Source organism: Suncus etruscus, chromosome 4 (assembly GCF_024139225.1).
Source record: "Suncus etruscus isolate mSunEtr1 chromosome 4, mSunEtr1.pri.cur, whole genome shotgun sequence".
Taxonomy (NCBI): Eukaryota; Metazoa; Chordata; class Mammalia; order Eulipotyphla; family Soricidae; genus Suncus; species Suncus etruscus.
This window is the reverse complement of record NC_064851.1, coordinates 58,003,519-58,021,060: the sequence shown is the minus strand read 5'-3', so window position 1 is coordinate 58,021,060 and position 17,542 is coordinate 58,003,519. Positions and strand designations below refer to the sequence as shown.

The 17,542-nt window shown below is 44.9% G+C and overlaps 1 protein-coding gene and 1 non-coding gene across 2 annotated transcripts; one reads left to right on the top strand and one right to left on the bottom strand.

Annotated features, from left to right (window-relative positions):
• Positions 1-744: 744 nt before the first annotated feature.
• Positions 745-851, bottom strand: LOC126008498 (U6 spliceosomal RNA). The gene has a single exon (XR_007495825.1). It is a non-coding gene; the product is annotated as a U6 spliceosomal RNA (small nuclear RNA).
• A 15,865-nt stretch (positions 852-16,716) lies between these two features.
• LOC126006773 (40S ribosomal protein S15-like) lies at positions 16,717-17,208 on the top strand. The gene has a single exon (XM_049772295.1). It carries the CDS (start codon positions 16,734-16,736, stop codon positions 17,169-17,171), a length of 438 nt encoding a protein of 145 aa, XP_049628252.1. The 5' UTR covers positions 16,717-16,733; the 3' UTR covers positions 17,172-17,208.
• Positions 17,209-17,542: the final 334 nt, after the last annotated feature.

Sequence of the window (17,542 nt, the reverse complement as noted above, 5' to 3'; positions counted from 1 at the left end):
GGCACACACACACACACACACACACACACACACACACCATCCCCAGGTCAGATGTGAAGCCCAGAGACATGGCTTCACAGGCAGGCAGCAGCAAGATGATCACTTTCATAGTTTCCCCAGAAATATTCCTGGTAGTGGAGAAGACTCTGACAGTGACCTACAAAAGATGCACCTCCAGACTACAAAAGGAACCATAGTAAAGCAGTGCAGAACCCCACCATGAGTAGTGGGCAAAGATTATAACTCTGAAGACTCAATCACTGCTAACCTTCTATATTATCTCTGAAAAGAATTTCAGAGTGAGAGAATAACATTTTCCTCTAATTTAATACTCTAGAGATAGTCTCTGCTGTTGCCTTTTCTAGCTCACATTCTTTGGAATGGCATGGCTTCTCTCTGGTAACTGGTTTAAGGAAAATACTTTCTCGCAAATATATACAGTTTTCCCCAATACTAACAAGTACACCAGACATAATTTGCACACTGACTTCCACCCAATTGAGTAGGCTAGGAAATTCTTAGTGAATACTAAAAATCCCTTCCAATTCATTCTCTTATTTCAGGTAACAAATGACCCTGACAGGCAGGACATTTCAAGAGGATGAGGACAGAGTCACAAGACAAAAAACTGTACCACTATTCTGGGGCAAAAATTCAATACAATGTTTATGTTCTATTTTCAGATGCACAGAATTTTTATCACTTTTAATTCTACCAGTAATTTTTATTTTTTAATTTTTTTCTTAAAATATGGAACACTTCACAAATTTGTGTGTCATCCTTGTGCAGGGGCATTGCTAACCTTCTCTGTATCATTCCAATTTTAGTATATGTGCTGCTGAAGTGAGTACTACCAATCATTTTTAAGAGTGGTTTTAGTTTGATTTTTTTCTTCTTTTTTTATTTTTGTAGTGTACACGCACAGTGTTCAGGAGCTACTTCCAGCTTGGTGCTCAAGAATTAGCCCCAATAGTTCTTGAGGGGCCATGTGATGCTGGGGGTTAAAGTTGGAAATTGTGGGAATCCTGCAGAGTACAAGCATGCTTTTGATCTTTTATCTTTTTCTCTGGCCAAGATTTTAGTAGGTGGAGAACGCCACATCTGGTTCTTCTAAGGAGTTTTTCCTGGCTTTTCACTCAAGAATTACTTCCAGTGGTACTTGGGGGACCATATAGGACACCAGGTATGAAACCCAGGTCAGCCATGTGTAAGGAAATCACCCTACACACTGTATCATCATTTCACTCCCTTAAAAAAGTCTTAAACATGCAATTATTATATCACTACTACATGTGGAATCATGCAATATGAGAGCTCTAATTCAGAGATCCTGTATCAGGGCTCTGAACCATCACCCCTATCTAATGATTTTTTAAAAAAGCTGCAACCAGGGATAAAGAGGTAGTACAGCAGGTAGGGAGCTTGCCTTGTGAATGGCTGACCCAGGTTCAACTGCAGGAACCCCATATGGTCTCCTAAGTACCAAAAGGAGTAATTTCTGAGTGTAGCCAGAAGTAATCCTTGTGCATCACTGGGTATAACTCAAAAACAAACAAATGCTACCTGTTTAGTGATGAATATTATTAGGCTCACTGATGATCATTTTATAAAATAAAGTGACTCATGATATATAATTGAAATATGTTATATCAATTATATCTCAATTTTTTTGTTTTTTTGGGGGGGCCACACCCGGTGACATTAGGGGTTATTCCTGGCTATGTGCTCAGAAATCACTCCTGATTTGGGGGACCATATGGGACGCTGGGTTTGTCCTGGGTCAGCTGCATGCAAGCCCCACCACTGCGCTTTGCTCCAGCCCCTATATCTCAATTTTTAAAAAGAAAAAAATCACCCATGGTCTAAAATAACAAAAAGAATCAATTTTTAGGGAGTAGAGCAGGAATTACACCTGGTTGTACTCATGGCTGACTTCTGGTTCTATGCTCAGGGATTACTCCTGGTGGGAGTAATATATGGGGAGCCATATATAGTCCTGAGGATCAAACCATGGATTTTCACATGCAAAGAAAGTATCCAACCCATTGTACTATCTCTCTAGCCCCAAGAATGTAAGCTTCGGCTGAGAATGAAGCAATGGTAGAGTCATGCCTTGCATTTATGAGGCTCTAAATTTGATTTGCAGCATTATACTTAAAAAATTTAATTAGAAATTAATTTTTTTTTTGGTTTTTGGGCCACACTCGGCGGTGCTCAGGGGTTACTCCTGGCTGTCTGCTCAGAAATAGCTCCTGGCAAGCACGGGGGACCATATGGGACACCGAGATTCGAACCAACCACCTTTGGTCCTGGATCGGCTGCTTGCAAGGCAAATGCCACTGTGCTATCTCTCCGGGCCCCAGAAATTAATTTTTTTTTTTTTTTTTTTTTTGTTTTTTTTTGTTTTTGTTTTTGTTTTTGGGCCACACCCTGTGACGCTCAGGGGTTACTCCTGGCTATGCGCTCAGAAGTTGCTCCTGGCTTCTTGGGGGACCATATGGGGCACCGGGGGATCGAACCGCGGTCCGTCCTAGGCTAGCGCAGGCAAGGCAGGCACCTTACCTCCAGCGCCACCGCCCGGCCCCAGAAATTAATTTTTAAGAAAGAGAAAGTTTTTAAGAAAAAAAGGAAGGAAGGAATAAGGAAGAAAGGAAAGAAGGAAGGAAATAATAAAGGAAGGAAGGAATAAGGAAGAAAGGAAAGAAGGAAGGAAATAATAAAGAAAGGAAGGAAGGAATAAAGAAGGAAGGAAGGATGGGTGAAAAGATGGATGGGTGGAAGGAAAGAAGGTAGGAAAGATGGATGGAAGGAATGAGATGGAAGGAAAGGAAGAAGGATGAATGGAAGGAAGGATGAAAGGAAGGAAGGAATAAAGAAGGAAGGCAAGAAGGGAGGAAGGAAGGAAGGAAGGAAGGAAGGAAGACAAAGAGGGAGGAAGGAAGGAAGGCAAGAAAGGAGGAAGGGAGGAAGGAAGGAACTATAGATAAATAATCTTATGTATTTGGTGGGTGGTAATGCACTAAAGCTATCATATGTGTGGGATGGAGCTTGGCTTCACACCCAGCAATGCTCAGGGCTTAGTCCTGGCTCTGTATTCAGGATCACTACTGGTGGTACTCAGGGAACCATATATAGTGCTGGGGGTCAACTGGTGTCAGTCTCATACAAGGTAAACACCTTAAGCCCTGGATTATCTCTCCATGCTCTAAAACTATGATTTTAGGAGAGATAGCCCAAGAGTTAAGGGGCTTACCTTATATCAAGCTGACCTTGTATGGGTCCCCAGCACCACATACAGTCCCCCGATCCTGACCAGATGCTGTTTATTCCACTACTTCATGAGAAGGTATTCCATCTCTTCAAGCAATGGTGACTATTGAAAGCTGAAAGGAGAGTTCACTTTGAATTTTAGGATATATCAACTGCCCTGGGGCCAAGAAAGCTCACTACTTAAAATAACCCTTTGATAATATCTTACAGGATTAAAAAAAATCCCATTGGGGCCGGGCGGTGGCGCTGAAGGTAAGGTGCCTGCCTTGCCTGCGCTAGCCTTGGACGGACTGCGGTTCGATCCCCCGGTGTCCCATATGGTCCCCCAAGCCAGGAGCAACTTCTGAGCACATAGCCAGGAGTAACCCCTGAGCATTACTGGGTGTGGCCCAAAAACCCAAAAAAAAAAAAAATCCCATTAGCCTATGTTTTGAAATCAGTGTCCCTAGATGTCTCCCAAAAGGAAAGAATCTAATTAACTGTAAGTCCTTCATTGGATGATAAAGTGTTCACTTTACTTACATTCCAACATACAAAATAGCCTGGCTTATATCCAGCCAAACATGCAGATTCTATTTCAGCAGGGTGCCAAAGATGAAAAATATTTAAAAGCATCTGTTCCTCCATGCTAAGGCTTTGCTTGTACATGGCTTCTGCAAAGTACAGATCACAGCGAATACTGGAGGGGTGATTTTCTTTGATTCATCCCTTAAATTTTCATTTTTAGTTTGCTTTTCAATGTTAGGTTTCTTGGGAAGGCCTTTTTCTTTTCCTTACGGTATAAAAATCTAACCGGTGCCAGGATTTTGCTATTAGTCATTACTGGTTTCACAGTTCTTTATTAAGTTTTCAATAGCAAATGGAAGGAAGCAAGGCTTTGTGAGCAAAGCCACTCATTAAGTGTCACATAACCCCAGACAATACAATCTGGAGATTAAGGAAATTATAAACAGTTAAATAGACATCCACTCTGAAAGCAAGTATAAAGTACCAAGAATTAGGTGCTTCCTCTCATGCTAATTCTGTCTGCCATTTCTCCCCCCCCACCCCCACCCCCGTTTTTGGGCCACACCCAGCTGTGTTCAGTGGTCACTCCTGACGCTGCACTCAGAAATCACTCCTGGCAGGCTCAGGGGACCACTGGCATTGTGAAAGCCTTGGTGACAACTTTCTTCCTATCTCCATTGCTATTAGGAAGCAACATCATTCCTAATGTTGCAGGAATGATGGATTTACAGGAGAAGCCCCATACGGTCTCTGGTCTCTTATACATGAGATCAACACTGATGTGATGGGATTAGTCTAGAATTTCCTAGTGGACTCCAGCAGGCAAGGTTACAGATGAGAGAGGGAGACTAGATGTTTATCTCCAGATGGAACTATCCTGGAGAACAAAACCTCAATTGCCACAAGGACTGAGAAAAGTGCATTAGAAATCTAAGGCACTTGTTATACATGCACCTCCTGGAACTTACTGAAACAAAAACTGAGTGAGGGTCAAAAGTTAAATTTTGATAGGTTCCTCAGATGATTCTTACACATGAAAAGTATAAGCCCTTTTCAAGGGCTAGGGAGATAGTACAGCAGGTAAGGCACTTGCTTTGCAGTTGGCCAATCCTCATTTAATCTTAGATACCACTTAGGGTCCCCTGAATAAGGACTGCTGGGAGGGAACCCCCAAGCATCAAGGAAATGGTCCCAAAGCCCCTCTAAACATAAAAATAAATATAAACCCTTTTCACAGAGATTTCATATCCAACGAAGCTATACTAATTCCAAATTCAGTGAAGGGGTTGACAGACTTCTTCTGTGAAACACTTAAGAGAAAATAGACCAGCTGCTGTGGGCCTCACGGACTCTGTGAAAAGTGTGCAATTCTACCAGTGTGTGAAAATAGCCCTAGGCAGAGTGCAGTGAATGAGATAGCGGTGTGTCAGTCTAGCCTTAGGTACAGGTAATGCACACAAGCAATAAATAGGCTTGCTATCATCCACGGCTATATTTTCACCCTGACAGTATATTGCATCTTTTCTTTTCTCCTTTTCTTTTTCTTTCACTTTCTTCCTTTCACTTTTTCTTCCTTTTTCTTTTTTTCTTTTGGTTTTTGGGCCACACCCGGCGGTGCTCAGGGGTTACTCCTACCTGTCTGCTCAGAAATAGTTCCTGGCAGGCACGGGGGACCATATGGGATCGGCTGCTTGCAAGGCAAACGCCACTGTGCTGTCTCTCCGGGCCCTTTTCTTCCTTTTTCTTTCTTCCTTCCTTCTTTCTTCCTTCTTTCTTCCTTCTTTCTTCCTTCTTTCTTCCTTCTTCCTTCCTTCCTTCCTTCCTTCTTTCTCTCTTTCTTTCTTTCTTTCTCTTTCTTTCTTTCTTTCTCTTTCTTTTTCTCTCTTTCTTTCTCTCTCTCTCTCTTTCTTTCTTTCTTTTTTTTTTCTTTCTTTCTTTCTTTCTTTCTTTCTTTCTTTCTTTCTTTCTTTCTTTCTTTCTTTCTTTCTCTTTCTTTCTTTCTTTCTCTCTTTCTTTCTTTCTTCTTTCTTTCTCCTTTCTTTCTTTCTTTCTTTCTTTCTTTCTTTCTTTCTTTCTTTCTTTCTTTCTTTCTTTCTTTCTTTCTTTCTTTCTTTCTTTCTTTCTTTCTTTCTTTCTTTCTTTCTTTATTATTTTCTTCATTCCTTCCTTCCTCCTTCCTTCCTTCTTTCCTTTCCTTTCTTTTCTTTCTCCTTCCTTCCTTTCTCTTTCTTTTTCTTTCTTTTCTTTCCTTTCTTTTCTACCACACCCAACAGTGCTAGGGAGCTACGCCAACCAGTGGTCTCCAATGTCATTCCCAGTACTGATCAGGGGAGCATACAGAGCTGAGAATCAAACCTGGGCCTCCCACTGAGTTATCTTTTTATTGTATCTTTAACATAAACATCATGAAATAGAACCTTTATAAAAATAAAAATTGGGTCTTAGGGGCTAGATGGATTGGACAAGGGTTGAGGTGCTTTCCTTGAATTCAGCTAACCCTAATATGATCCCTGACATATATGATCCTGACATTCAGGAGCAATCCCTGAACACTGAGCCAGGAGTAAAAACCAAGTACCACCAGATGTGCACCAAAACATAAAATGAAACAAAAATTGGGAGTTAAAAGTCATAGAGATGGTACAAGAAATAAAGCCTTTACTTGCCTTATACCCAACTGACCCAATTCAATCCCTAGCACTACATATGGTCCCCTGAGCACTACAAGTGTGACCCCAACCCCCCAGATAAATAACTCTAATTAGAAAAAAAGTGGGCCCGGAGAGATAGCACAGCGGTGTTTGCCTTGCAAACAGCCGATCCAGGACCAAAGGTGGTTGGTTCGAATCCTGGTGTCCCATATGGTCCCCCGTGCCTGCCAGGAGCTATTTCTGAGCAGACAGCCAGGAGTAACCCCTGAGCAATGCCGGGTGTGCCCCCCCCCCCAAAAAAAAAAGAAAAAAGAAAAAAAGTGCTTACAATGTGATTATATTAGTTATTATAACTTTGTTAAAGTTGCCAAATCCTAGTAGCAATAAGTAAATGAAGTATTAGTCTAGTTAGTAGATATTTTATGGTTATAAACCATTTTTCTCCAGCTGGGCAATGGAATTTTTTCATGCGATCTCTTATTCCTCCCTCAAAATGCTCTATTTATAACTGTCAGATGTTGGACAAAGCCTGATGGCACCCTTCTAGGCAGAAACTTAGCAAATATGATAACAGTTCCAAATCACAACTTTAGTTTCCCTTAAGAGCAAGTAAATAAAAGTAATACAGATGTTTTGTAATTTTGTAATACATTCCATGGCAAGAACTGCTTTTATTTGGAGGGAAAAAAGTTTCATGCTAGCTCTTAACCACAGTTTCGAATAGCTTTAAATTGTTACAATAACACTTACAAAGCCAATAAAACAAGCATATTCTTGTTCTCTGGTAATCTTCCCCCATTCCATCTTTCTCAGATGTGCAGCAATTCTCCACATCTGAATTAGATGACTCTGAGCAAATCAAGTAGACTTCATACCCGAATGCACATACACATCTAAATGGCTTCACCCTATTTTTCATCAGCTCACATGGGAATTGTTATAAAGTTTTCACTTGTTTGAAAGTCTTGCCCATACCTTGCCATATAAAAATATAACACTTCACATATGAAGCTTGGAAGTAATAAACAAATTGCATAAAGGCAGTTACACTTAATCAACCAGTTATTTGTCTAAGAGTCCCAGGGCCCATAGTTTAAGAACCCCCATGGGCCGGAGAGATAGCACAACTTGCCGCTTGCAAGGCAAACAGCCAATCCAGGACGAACAGTGGTTCAAATCCCCGCATCCCATATGGTCTCCCATGTCTGCCAGGAGCTATTTCTGAGCACAGAGCCAGGAGTAACTCCTGAGCACCACCAGATGTGGCTCAAAAATAAAAAAAGAAGGGCCTGGAGAGATAGCACAGTGGCGTTTGCCTTGCAAGCAGCCGATCCAGGACCAAAGGTGGTTGGTTCGAACCCCGGTTCCCATATGGTCCCCTGTGCCTGCCAGGAGCTATTTCTGAGCAGACAGCAAGGAGTAACCCCTGAGTAACGCCGGGTGTGGCCCCCAAAAAAATCAAAAAAGAAAAAAAGGACCCCTGTATCTAGACAAGGGTCTAGATATATCTTTGAGTAGCCTCCAAAGATGCTGTATGCACTCCCAAAATAACTTATCTTGGTTTGGAAACAGCTGCCCAGACAAGATCTAATCTCCCAACTTCCTTAAACTAAGCTTGCTCCCGGCCACTGGAATGAAAACGGAAATAACATGTTTCATTTGAAGGGAGCTGGTTCCTTTAGCAAGCCTTCTCATGGGCTCTTCTGTGTTGACACTAAAGACCACACATCTGATGGTAGCATCATTTGATGGAAGGATTACAGTCACTTGAAGGAGGGTAACCAAGTCAGTTGCCTAACCAGGAATATCAGATTAGAGCTATGTATGTGCTACAAACAAATGCTGACTATATGATGCCACTGAGGTGTACCCATATATGTTATATCATTTAGCTTATCTTAATAGAATATATTGAAGAATATTTATATGGATTACTAAAGTATTTCTAGGATAAAAATATTGGTGAACTAGGGGCCGGAGAGATAATATGGAGGTAAGGCATTTGCCTTGCATGCAGAAGGATAGTGGTTCGAATCCTGGCATATAGATATATCCTGGTCCCCCGAGCCTGCCAGGAGCGATTTCTGAGTGTAGAGTCAGGAGTAATCCTGAGCGCTACCAGATGTGACCCAAAAGTCAGTGTGTGTGTGTGTGTGTGTGTGTGTGTGTGTGTGTGTGTGTGTGTGTGTGTGTTTCTGTCTCTGCTCCCTTTCCTGTTTAGCACCAGTTCTGGACCCACAGTGTGCTTGTGCGGGATGTGTGCCTCCAACTCCCTCCTTCTCTCTATCTCTCACCTCCTCCTCACAGTCTCAAACTACTGCCCGTGGTCCACTTAAGTTGATTTTAAAAAAAAAACAACAAAAAACTATAGTCCAGCCCGCCAACGTTCTGAGAAGCAGTTAACTCCCCCCCTCCCCCCCCCCCCCCCGTTTAAAAAGTTTAAGGACCGGGGCCGGAGAGATAGCACAGCGGCGTTTGCCTTGCAAGCAGCCGATCCAGGACCTAAGGTGGTTGGTTCGAATTCCGATGTCCCATATGGTTCCCCGTGCCTGCCAGGAGCGACTTCTGAGCATAGAGCCAGGAGTAACCAACCCCTGAGCGCGGCCGGGTGTGACCCAAAAACTAAAAAAAAAAAAAAAAGTTTAAGGACCGGGGCCAGAGAGATAGTATGGAGGTAAAGCGTTTGCCTTTCATGCAGAAGGATGGTGGTTCAAGTCCCGGCATCCCATATGGTCCCCTGTGCCTGCCTGCCAGGGGCAATTTCTGAGCATGGAGCCAGGAGTAACCCCTGAGCCCTGCTGGGTGTGATCCAAAAAACAAAAACAAAAACAAAAAAACAAAAAACAAAAACAAGACAAAAAAAAAGTTTAAGGACCTAAAATATATCTAGAATATCCCAGTCCTGGATTGAAAGATTTAGAACAGGAGTTAGGGTGCTTGCTTTGCATATGACTGACCTTGGGTTTGATACCCGGCACTATTTGGTGCTGAAATTCTTCCAGGAGTGACGTCTGAGCTCAGAGTCAGCAATCAGTGTGGTCTGCCCACCTCCCAAGTGCCTCTCTCCTTACCCTGAAAATTAATAGAAAGTTCATCCCCATTTTACTGACAAACTGAAGTGTAAAGAGAGTATGTAGATCATAAAAAAATTTACAGTAAAAAGATGGCAAAGCCACACATCAATGCCCATAAAATTGGTTCTGAAACCCTTGACTCACATTTTAGGGTGGGGATCCCCACACCAGGCACTCATTCTTCGGTTTTACTCCACAAAACTGCTTTCCTTCTTGTTGGGTTACACCTTACTGGAAAAAAAAAAAAAAAAAAGATCATCCCTGGTTTCTTCAGATGTTTGTCTACAACTTGGATTTACCCCCAGAGATTCCCTTACTTGTAAACCTGGGTGAATTTACTACTCCACCCAGGGTATCCCTGTAGTCAATAAAAACGGCAGTTCTGGCAGGCATCTTGCTCTCCACATGAGGTAGAAGTCTGCCAGACTATACCCTCAGCCTGGTCTGGATTATTTCTTCCTTGACTCTGATTTAGACTCATTCACTTGGGGTTGAGATCCAGCAGTGGGGTGATTTTACTTCTTAGGAGCAGGAAGACTTGTGTGGTGAGATTCCTTGCTTGAGTGCTTGATTACCTGAACCTGTTCTTAGACCTTTCACTGTGTAGATTATTTCCTGTGTCAATGTTTGCTTCCAGACCCAGATAGTCATTTTGGAGCCTAGGGCTCCCTTTGTACCTTGGCTCACTTTTTTGTTTTGTTCTGATGCTCATGGGCTGCTACCTGAATCAATGCAGGAAAACAACCTGAGCCTCCCAAAGCATGTGCTTAGCCCATTTGAAATCTCCCCTCAGACTCTAAAGCACTTTTTTTGTTTTGTTTTGTTTTGTTTTGATTTGGTTTGGTTTTTGGGTCACACTCAGCAGCAGTACTCAGGGGTTACTCCTGGCTCTTCACTCAGAAATCACTCCTGGCTGGCTCGAGGCACCATATGGAAAGCCAGGATTTGCACCACTGTCAGTCATGGATTGGCTGTGTGCAAGGCAACCGCCCTACCACTGTGCTATCTCTCTGGCCCCTCTGAAGCACTTCTTAACCAAAGGCTTCATCTAAGAATATATTGGGCATATCTAGAATATTCTAATGCATTTACAAACATCTACTCAAGTAATCTTCTCTGGATACTTGAATATTTAACTATAGATATCATATAAATGACATATACTGCTTCTCAGCCACCTGCTAACACTGGACTAAACTCAAAATTTCATAATAGGATTCATAGTTCAATTGGCATTTTCTAAGAAAAACATTATTTAAAATCTTGCATAACAACTGGGAAGATAGCTCAAAGGGTCTTTCTTTTTGTTGGTATTGTTTTATTTGGGGTCCACACCTGGCATACTCAGGGGTTACTTCTGGCTCTGCACTCAGGAATCACTCCTAGGGGGCTCAAGGGACGAGGTGCCATTAATCAAACTAGATAGATTGGTGCAAAGCAAATACCTTACCTGCTGTATACTATTGTATACAAGTGGCTTTTCTTGAGGAGAAACTCAGATTCATTCTCTAGTACCATGTGGTCCCCCAGTCAATACTAGGGAGGGACCCCAAGATTTGAGCTGAGAATAACCTTAAGTACTGCTGAGTGGCCCCCAAAAGAAGAAAATGAGAAGTAGATCAAAAACAAAAACTCCCTGTAAACCATGTTTTGTTATTTGTAATGTAGTTTCCTATTTATCTAATTTTTGTAAACACCAAATCATAAGATTTTGAGTATTATATAAATCCAGTCTAACCCAGGCTCTGATAGAGATCATTCCTGGTAGTGCCTAGGGAAACCCAGGTGGTACTGGTATTAACCTAAGTATCCTGCATGCAACACATCTTTTCAGGCTCAATTTTATTTATTTTTATTTATTTGGGGGGGGGGTCACACCCGGCAGTGCTCAGGAGTTACTCCTGGCTCCATGCTCAGAAATAGCTCCTGGCAGGCACGGGGGACCATATGGGACAGCGGGATTCGGGATTCGAACCGATGACCTTCTGCATGAAAGGCAAAATGCCTTACCTCCATGCTATCTCTCCGGCCCCCAGGCTCAATTTTATAAAGGAAAATAAAACTCTCTCTCTGGGGCTGGAGCGATAACATAGCGGTACAGCATTTGCCTTGCACATGGCTGATCCAGGACAGACCTTGGTTCATCCCCAGCATCCCACATGGTTCTCTGAGCCAGGAGCGATTTCTGAGCACATAACCAGGAGTAATGCCGAGTGTCACAGGGTGTGGCCTCCAAAGCGAAACAAACAAACAAAACATCTTAACATTAGAAACCAAGGTAAACAGAGTGGGGCAGGAGCAATAGTACAGGGGGGAAGGCACTTTAGAGGGAAAAGTGCTTGCCTCACATGTGGCTGACCCAGGGTCCATTCCCCAGCTTCTCATATAATTCCTCGAACACTGCAGGAGTGATTCCTAAGTACAGAGCAGAAGTAACCTCTGAGCACCACCAGTTGCGGCCCCAAAACAAAAAAAATCCAAGCAAAAAATAAAATTTTATCTATTTTGTTTGTTTGTGGTTATTTATGTTTTGTTTTGTTTTTGTTTATTTTTTGTGGTTTTTGGGTCACACCTGGCTCCATGCTCAGAAATTGCTCCTGGCAGGCACGGGGAACCATATGGGACGCCGGGATTCGAACCGATGACCTTCTGCATGAAAGGCAAACGCCTTACCTCCATGCTATCTCTCCGGCCCCAGTTATTTATGTATTTTTGATTGCCAGGGTTTGAATCTATGTCTTCAAAGGGGAAGCCTTTGCTCTGATTCTTAGTGACATCTGTGGTCTGGTGTCTAGCAATATTCATGCCTATTGGGCTGGAGCGATAACACAGCAGATAGGGCATTTGCCTTACACATGACCAAACCCTGTTAGATCCTCAGCATCCCATATGGTCCCCTGTGTACCACCAGGAATGACCCCTGAGCTCAGAGCCAGGAGTAAGCCCGGAGCACTGCTGAGTGGCCCCAAAACAAAGTAATAACAACAACAAAAAACCTTCTAGGGGCCGGAGCGATAGCACAGCAGTAAGCTGTTTGCCTTGCACGCAAGCAATACAGGACAGACAGAAGTTCGAATCCCGGCATCCTATATGGTCCCCTGTGCCTGCCAGGGGCTATTTCTGAGCACAGAGCCAGGAGTAACCCCTGAGCACCGCTGGGTGTGACCCCAAAACAAAACAAAACAAAAAATTCTAAAATACATGCATGATGTGGGTCAAAGAGATAGTACAGTGGTTAACGTGTTTGCTTTGATCATTGGAACCTCATATTGTTCCCCTGAGATTGTCAGAAGTAAGCCCTGAACACAGTCAGGTATGGAAAACCACCCCCCCCCCCCAGCAAAAAAAAAAAAGTAAAGTGCATGCAGGCAAATTACTGTTTTTCCAATTCTTAGGGACTTGAGCAAAGCTTCTAAATTACAGCCTTTAAGCCTTACTGGAAGGCACTGGCCTCTGTACACAGAACACAGACAGAACACACCAATGAGGCTGTGCCATGAAGTCTCATGGTCAGCAAAAGGGCCCCAGGAGATGCCTGTAAGCAGGCACAGAAGCAACTCCTCATGTCTTTTCTTCTCTCTCCTTTTTTTCCTACACTTGGTGATGCTGAGGCTTACTCATGGCATTGCCCAGGGCACTATAATGCAATGTAAAACAAAGAACCCTGGACAGCTGAAGACAAGGTAAATACATAAACCGCTGTACTATCTCTCCAGGCCCCTGTGCTTTTTCTTATACATATATAACTTTGATAGTGTACCTTGTAAGTTAGGTAGAGAAAGAGATGAAGAAAACTTTTAATAAAGTAGAAGTATAACAAGAAATATGAAAAAAAAAAGAGGAGTTTTTCAATGCTGAGATTAAAGCACATAATGTGTGTGTGTGGGGGGAGGGCAGGGCTATAAAAATCCTGTAGGGCATATGTGGCCCCAGCTCTGACACTCTCTCAAAATATCATACTGTCCAGAACACTGTGGACCATGGATAGCCAAAACCTCGGAAGGAAAAACCTCAGAGAATGGGTATCTTCTTTACAGACTTATCTCAAGGGTCTCTAAGAAGCTAAAGGATTTAAGTACAATGCTAATATTAATTTTTTGGTCCACCACAAAGATGTACAGGTTTTCTGGTTTCTTAGAAGAAACCAGTGGTAGCCCAGTGGTAGCGCAAAATCCTCCAGTGTATGAGTCCCGGCATTGATTCTACCACCAGCATCACCACAATAAAAGAAAAACAAAACAAAACAAATAAGGAGCCAGAGAGACAATGCAGGAGATAAGGAGCTTCCCTGCACTGGGCAGATCCTGATTCGAGTCCCAGGCACTGAAAACAGTCCCAAGAACTAGGGATCACTGCTCAGCAGCAAGCTGGGAATGTCCCTGAGTACAATGGGTGTTGCCCCAAAACAAAAACCAAGCAAAGAGATGAAGAAGACAGACTTGCTGCACTCCCAAAACCATAAAGCTGACTTCTGTCTACACCTGAAGCATCTTTGGGGGCTCCAGGGGAAACTTGGGAGTCCATGTGTGAGCCCGTGGTGCCAGATGTGGTGTCAGGCTGTCCACCGGAAAGGAGCTTCAAACCCCTCTGGGGCAAACATTCTCAACCCACATGCAAGCTGCACTCTGGTTGCAAATAATGCCTCCCCCCAACCAACTACTGCGTGAACCCCCAATACCCAAGTGTGGGAGAGGTGGTGTCGGAATGCAGAGGCACTTAGGATCTAGGGAATATAGACAGGAGGCCAAATGCAGCCCAAGCTACAGTGGACCTCAGTGGTAGAGGTTGGGAAGGTGGGAGGGAGGGGGGGTCTGGCAAGGTTAGGGAAAGGCCAGCCCAGAGGCACTGGGGGACAGACAGGACCCCTCCCTTCACACATGCACTGCCCACCATCAAGGTTGAGGCCCCACGACCCTCAACCCCAACTTCTCCAAACTCTTCTGAGTTCACTGCATAAAGCGGAAGGGGGAGGGGGGTGAATAAAAACAAACACACAACAAAGGTGTCCTGCTCCCCACCTCCCAGTGCTCTTTTTTTTTGTAAAAAGAAGGCAGAGGAGAGGCAGAAGGGAAGAGGTGTCGCAAGACTCCCCACTCCCACGGACTTGACTCCCCAAAGGCCCCAGACAGGGAGGGCTCAGAGGGCTGGACGCGCGTCTCTGGCCCTTGCACTCGGGGATCTGGGAGGGCACAGAGGCAGACACACAGCACCCCGACAGAGCCCTGCAGGCCTTGGGGGGCTGGGGGCTGCCCTCGGATTCCAAGTGGCCCGGGGACCGCACGATCAATAGATACCTTGTTTCGCTCAGGACGTCCGCGCGTGGGGGGCAAAGCGTGAGGGTGAGAAGAAGCGAGGGCAAGTGGCTCCTTTGGCTCCGACGGCTCCTGGGCCCCGGGGCTGCCCCGCGCCGCCCCGCGCCGTGCCTGCAGCTTCCCGCACGCCCGAGTCCCCGCAAGTACCTGGGACCGTGTCCTCGCGGCCCAGCGCCCGCCCCGCCAAGCCAAGCCAAGCCAAGCCCGCTACACTTTGGCCACAGCGCCTCCCGGCGGATGGTTCGGGCACTGCCGGGCCCTGCAGGTCCATAGTCAGCTCCCAGGCCCGCTATACCTTGCTCCGTCTCAATTCTGCCCCGTCCCGGTGCCCATCCCGAAGAACGGGAGGAAAGGAGTTCTGCTAGGGCCGGAGAGATAGTGCAGCGGTAGGGCGTTTGCATTGCAGGCAGCCGACCCAGGACCAACGTGGTTCGAATCCCGGCATCCCATAGGGTTCCCTGTGCCTGCTAGGAGCGATTGCTGAGCACAGAGCCAGGAATAACCCCTGAGCGCCGCCAGGTGTGACCCAAAACCGAACAAACAAACAAACAAAAGGAGGTTGCTGTGGAGAAGGACTTTTCCAGCTGGGTTGAAAGAACTTTACCGGTGGGAGAAGGAACACGGCAGGAAAAGCCAGCCCCACCGTGCCAGCTAGTGTTTTCAGTCTTCCGGTAATTCACTTACTAAGGCACAAAGAGAAATAAATGTTCTAGGATCCGCCAAGACATGGGTCTGTGAAAAGAAGCTGGTCACAACCATCCCCTGCGAAAACCCCAAAAAGGCAGTGAGCGTTCCTGATGACAGACTAAAGAGACTTTACAGACCATCCACTCGAGGTAGATTTTACTGTTATTTTCACTTATTTATTTTATTTTATTTTTATTTTTGGTTTTTGGGCCACACCCGGCGGTGCTCAGGGGTTACTCCTGTCTGTCTGCTCAGAAATAGCTCCTGGCAGGCACGGGGGACCATATGGGACACCGGGATTCGAACCAACCACCTTTGGTCCTGGATCGGCTGCTTGCAAGGCAAACACCGCTGTGCTATCTCTCCGGGCCTATTTATTTATTTTAGCATCTGCAAGTTTCCCTCTACATTGTAAATTCTCAACAAGTCAGGACTGACTTAGGACTGGAGAGAACTCAATGGATTGAGCAGAGGCTTTGCACGCCCGAGATACAGGTTCGACTTCAGAGTGGTTCCCTAACACAAAGCTGCGAGTAAACCTTGAGCAGTGCAGGATGTGCCCCCAAATTTAAAATAAAAGGTTTTATTGTTATTATACTAAGTAATGCAGGTGTGAGTGAGGAGTGAGATAGAGCAGCTCTCTCCAAGATTGAGGATTTGAATCCTAGAATGAAGTTTCAGCTTTATCTAAGGGTTAGAACCAGCTGGTTTTATTTACTTAAATATTTTTTAGTTTTAAGGCCAGAACAATAATAGTATAGAGGTAGGAAGCTTGCTCTTGCAAACGGCATATCCCAGTTCCATCAGTGCTACCACATACATCACTCCAGTACCCTAGCCCACTGCCCCAGCCCACCAAGAATGATCCCTGAGCACAGAGACACAAGATACCTGAGATGCTGGCTGTGCAAAAACGATCTTTTAAATTAATTTTATTTTAGTTTCAAGACCACACTCTGCTACGTTCGATGTCTACTTTGCTGTGCTCATGCATGGCATATGCAGCGGACTGTATGTAGTGCCAGAGATTAAGCCAGAGTTGACCACATACTAAGGACTTTCCTCCCTGAGCTATTTCTCAGGTCTGGAACCAATTGATAGCAAATCTGACTTTTCTTACCACATTAGAAATAGGCCTGGTTTCCTTGTGGGGAGGAGGGCAGGAATCATCATTATCTTTTGTACTAAAACTTATTTAGAAAATGAGCTTTCCTTTCCGAAGAGCCGGCAAGATGGCGGAAGTGGAGCAGAAGAAGAAAAGGACCTTCCGCAAGTTCACGTACCGCGGCGTGGACCTAGATCAGCTGCTGGATATGTCCTACGAGCAGCTGATTCAGCTGTACAGCGCCCGGCAGCGTCGGTGCCTAAACCGGGGCCTGCGTGGGAAGCAGCACTCCCTGCTCAAGCGCCTGCGCAAGGCCAAGAAGGAGGCGCCACCCATGGAGAAGCCCGAGGTGGTGAAGACGCACCTGCGTGACATGATCATCCTGCCCGAGATGGTGGGCAGCATGGTGGGAGTGTACAACCGCAAGACCTTCAACCAGGTGGAGATCAAGCCCGAGATGATCGGCCACTACCTGGGCGAGTTCTCCATCACCTACAAGCCTGTCAAGCACGGCCGGCCGGGTATCGGGGCCACCCACTGCTCCCGCTTCATCCCCCTCAAGTAAAGGCCTCAGTGAGGCTGCACATGGGGAAAAAAAAAAACTTATTTAGAAAATGTGAGGGGAGAGAAAGAAGTTGGGCCGGAGAGATAGCAGAGATGGGGCATTTGCCTTGCAAGTGGCTGACCCAGGACCAACAGTGGTTCGAATCCCGGCATCCCATACCTTCCCGGAGTGATTTCTGAGCAGAGAGCCAGGAGTAACCCCTGAGCGCCGCTGGGTGTGGCCCCAAAACAGAGAAAGAAAAAGAGAGAGAGACAGACGAGAGACAGAGAGAGGAAAAAGAAGAAGAAGAGAAGAAGAAGAAAAGAAGAAAGAAGAAGAGAGAAGAAGAAGAAGAAGAAGAAGAGAAGAAGAAGAAAAGAAGAAGAAGAAGA

Bases quoted from the DNA above. Each gene is read 5' to 3' on its own strand.
- LOC126006773 (XM_049772295.1), top strand. From the start codon at position 16,734: ATGGCGGAAGTGGAGCAGAAGAAGAAAAGGACCTTCCGCAAGTTCACG.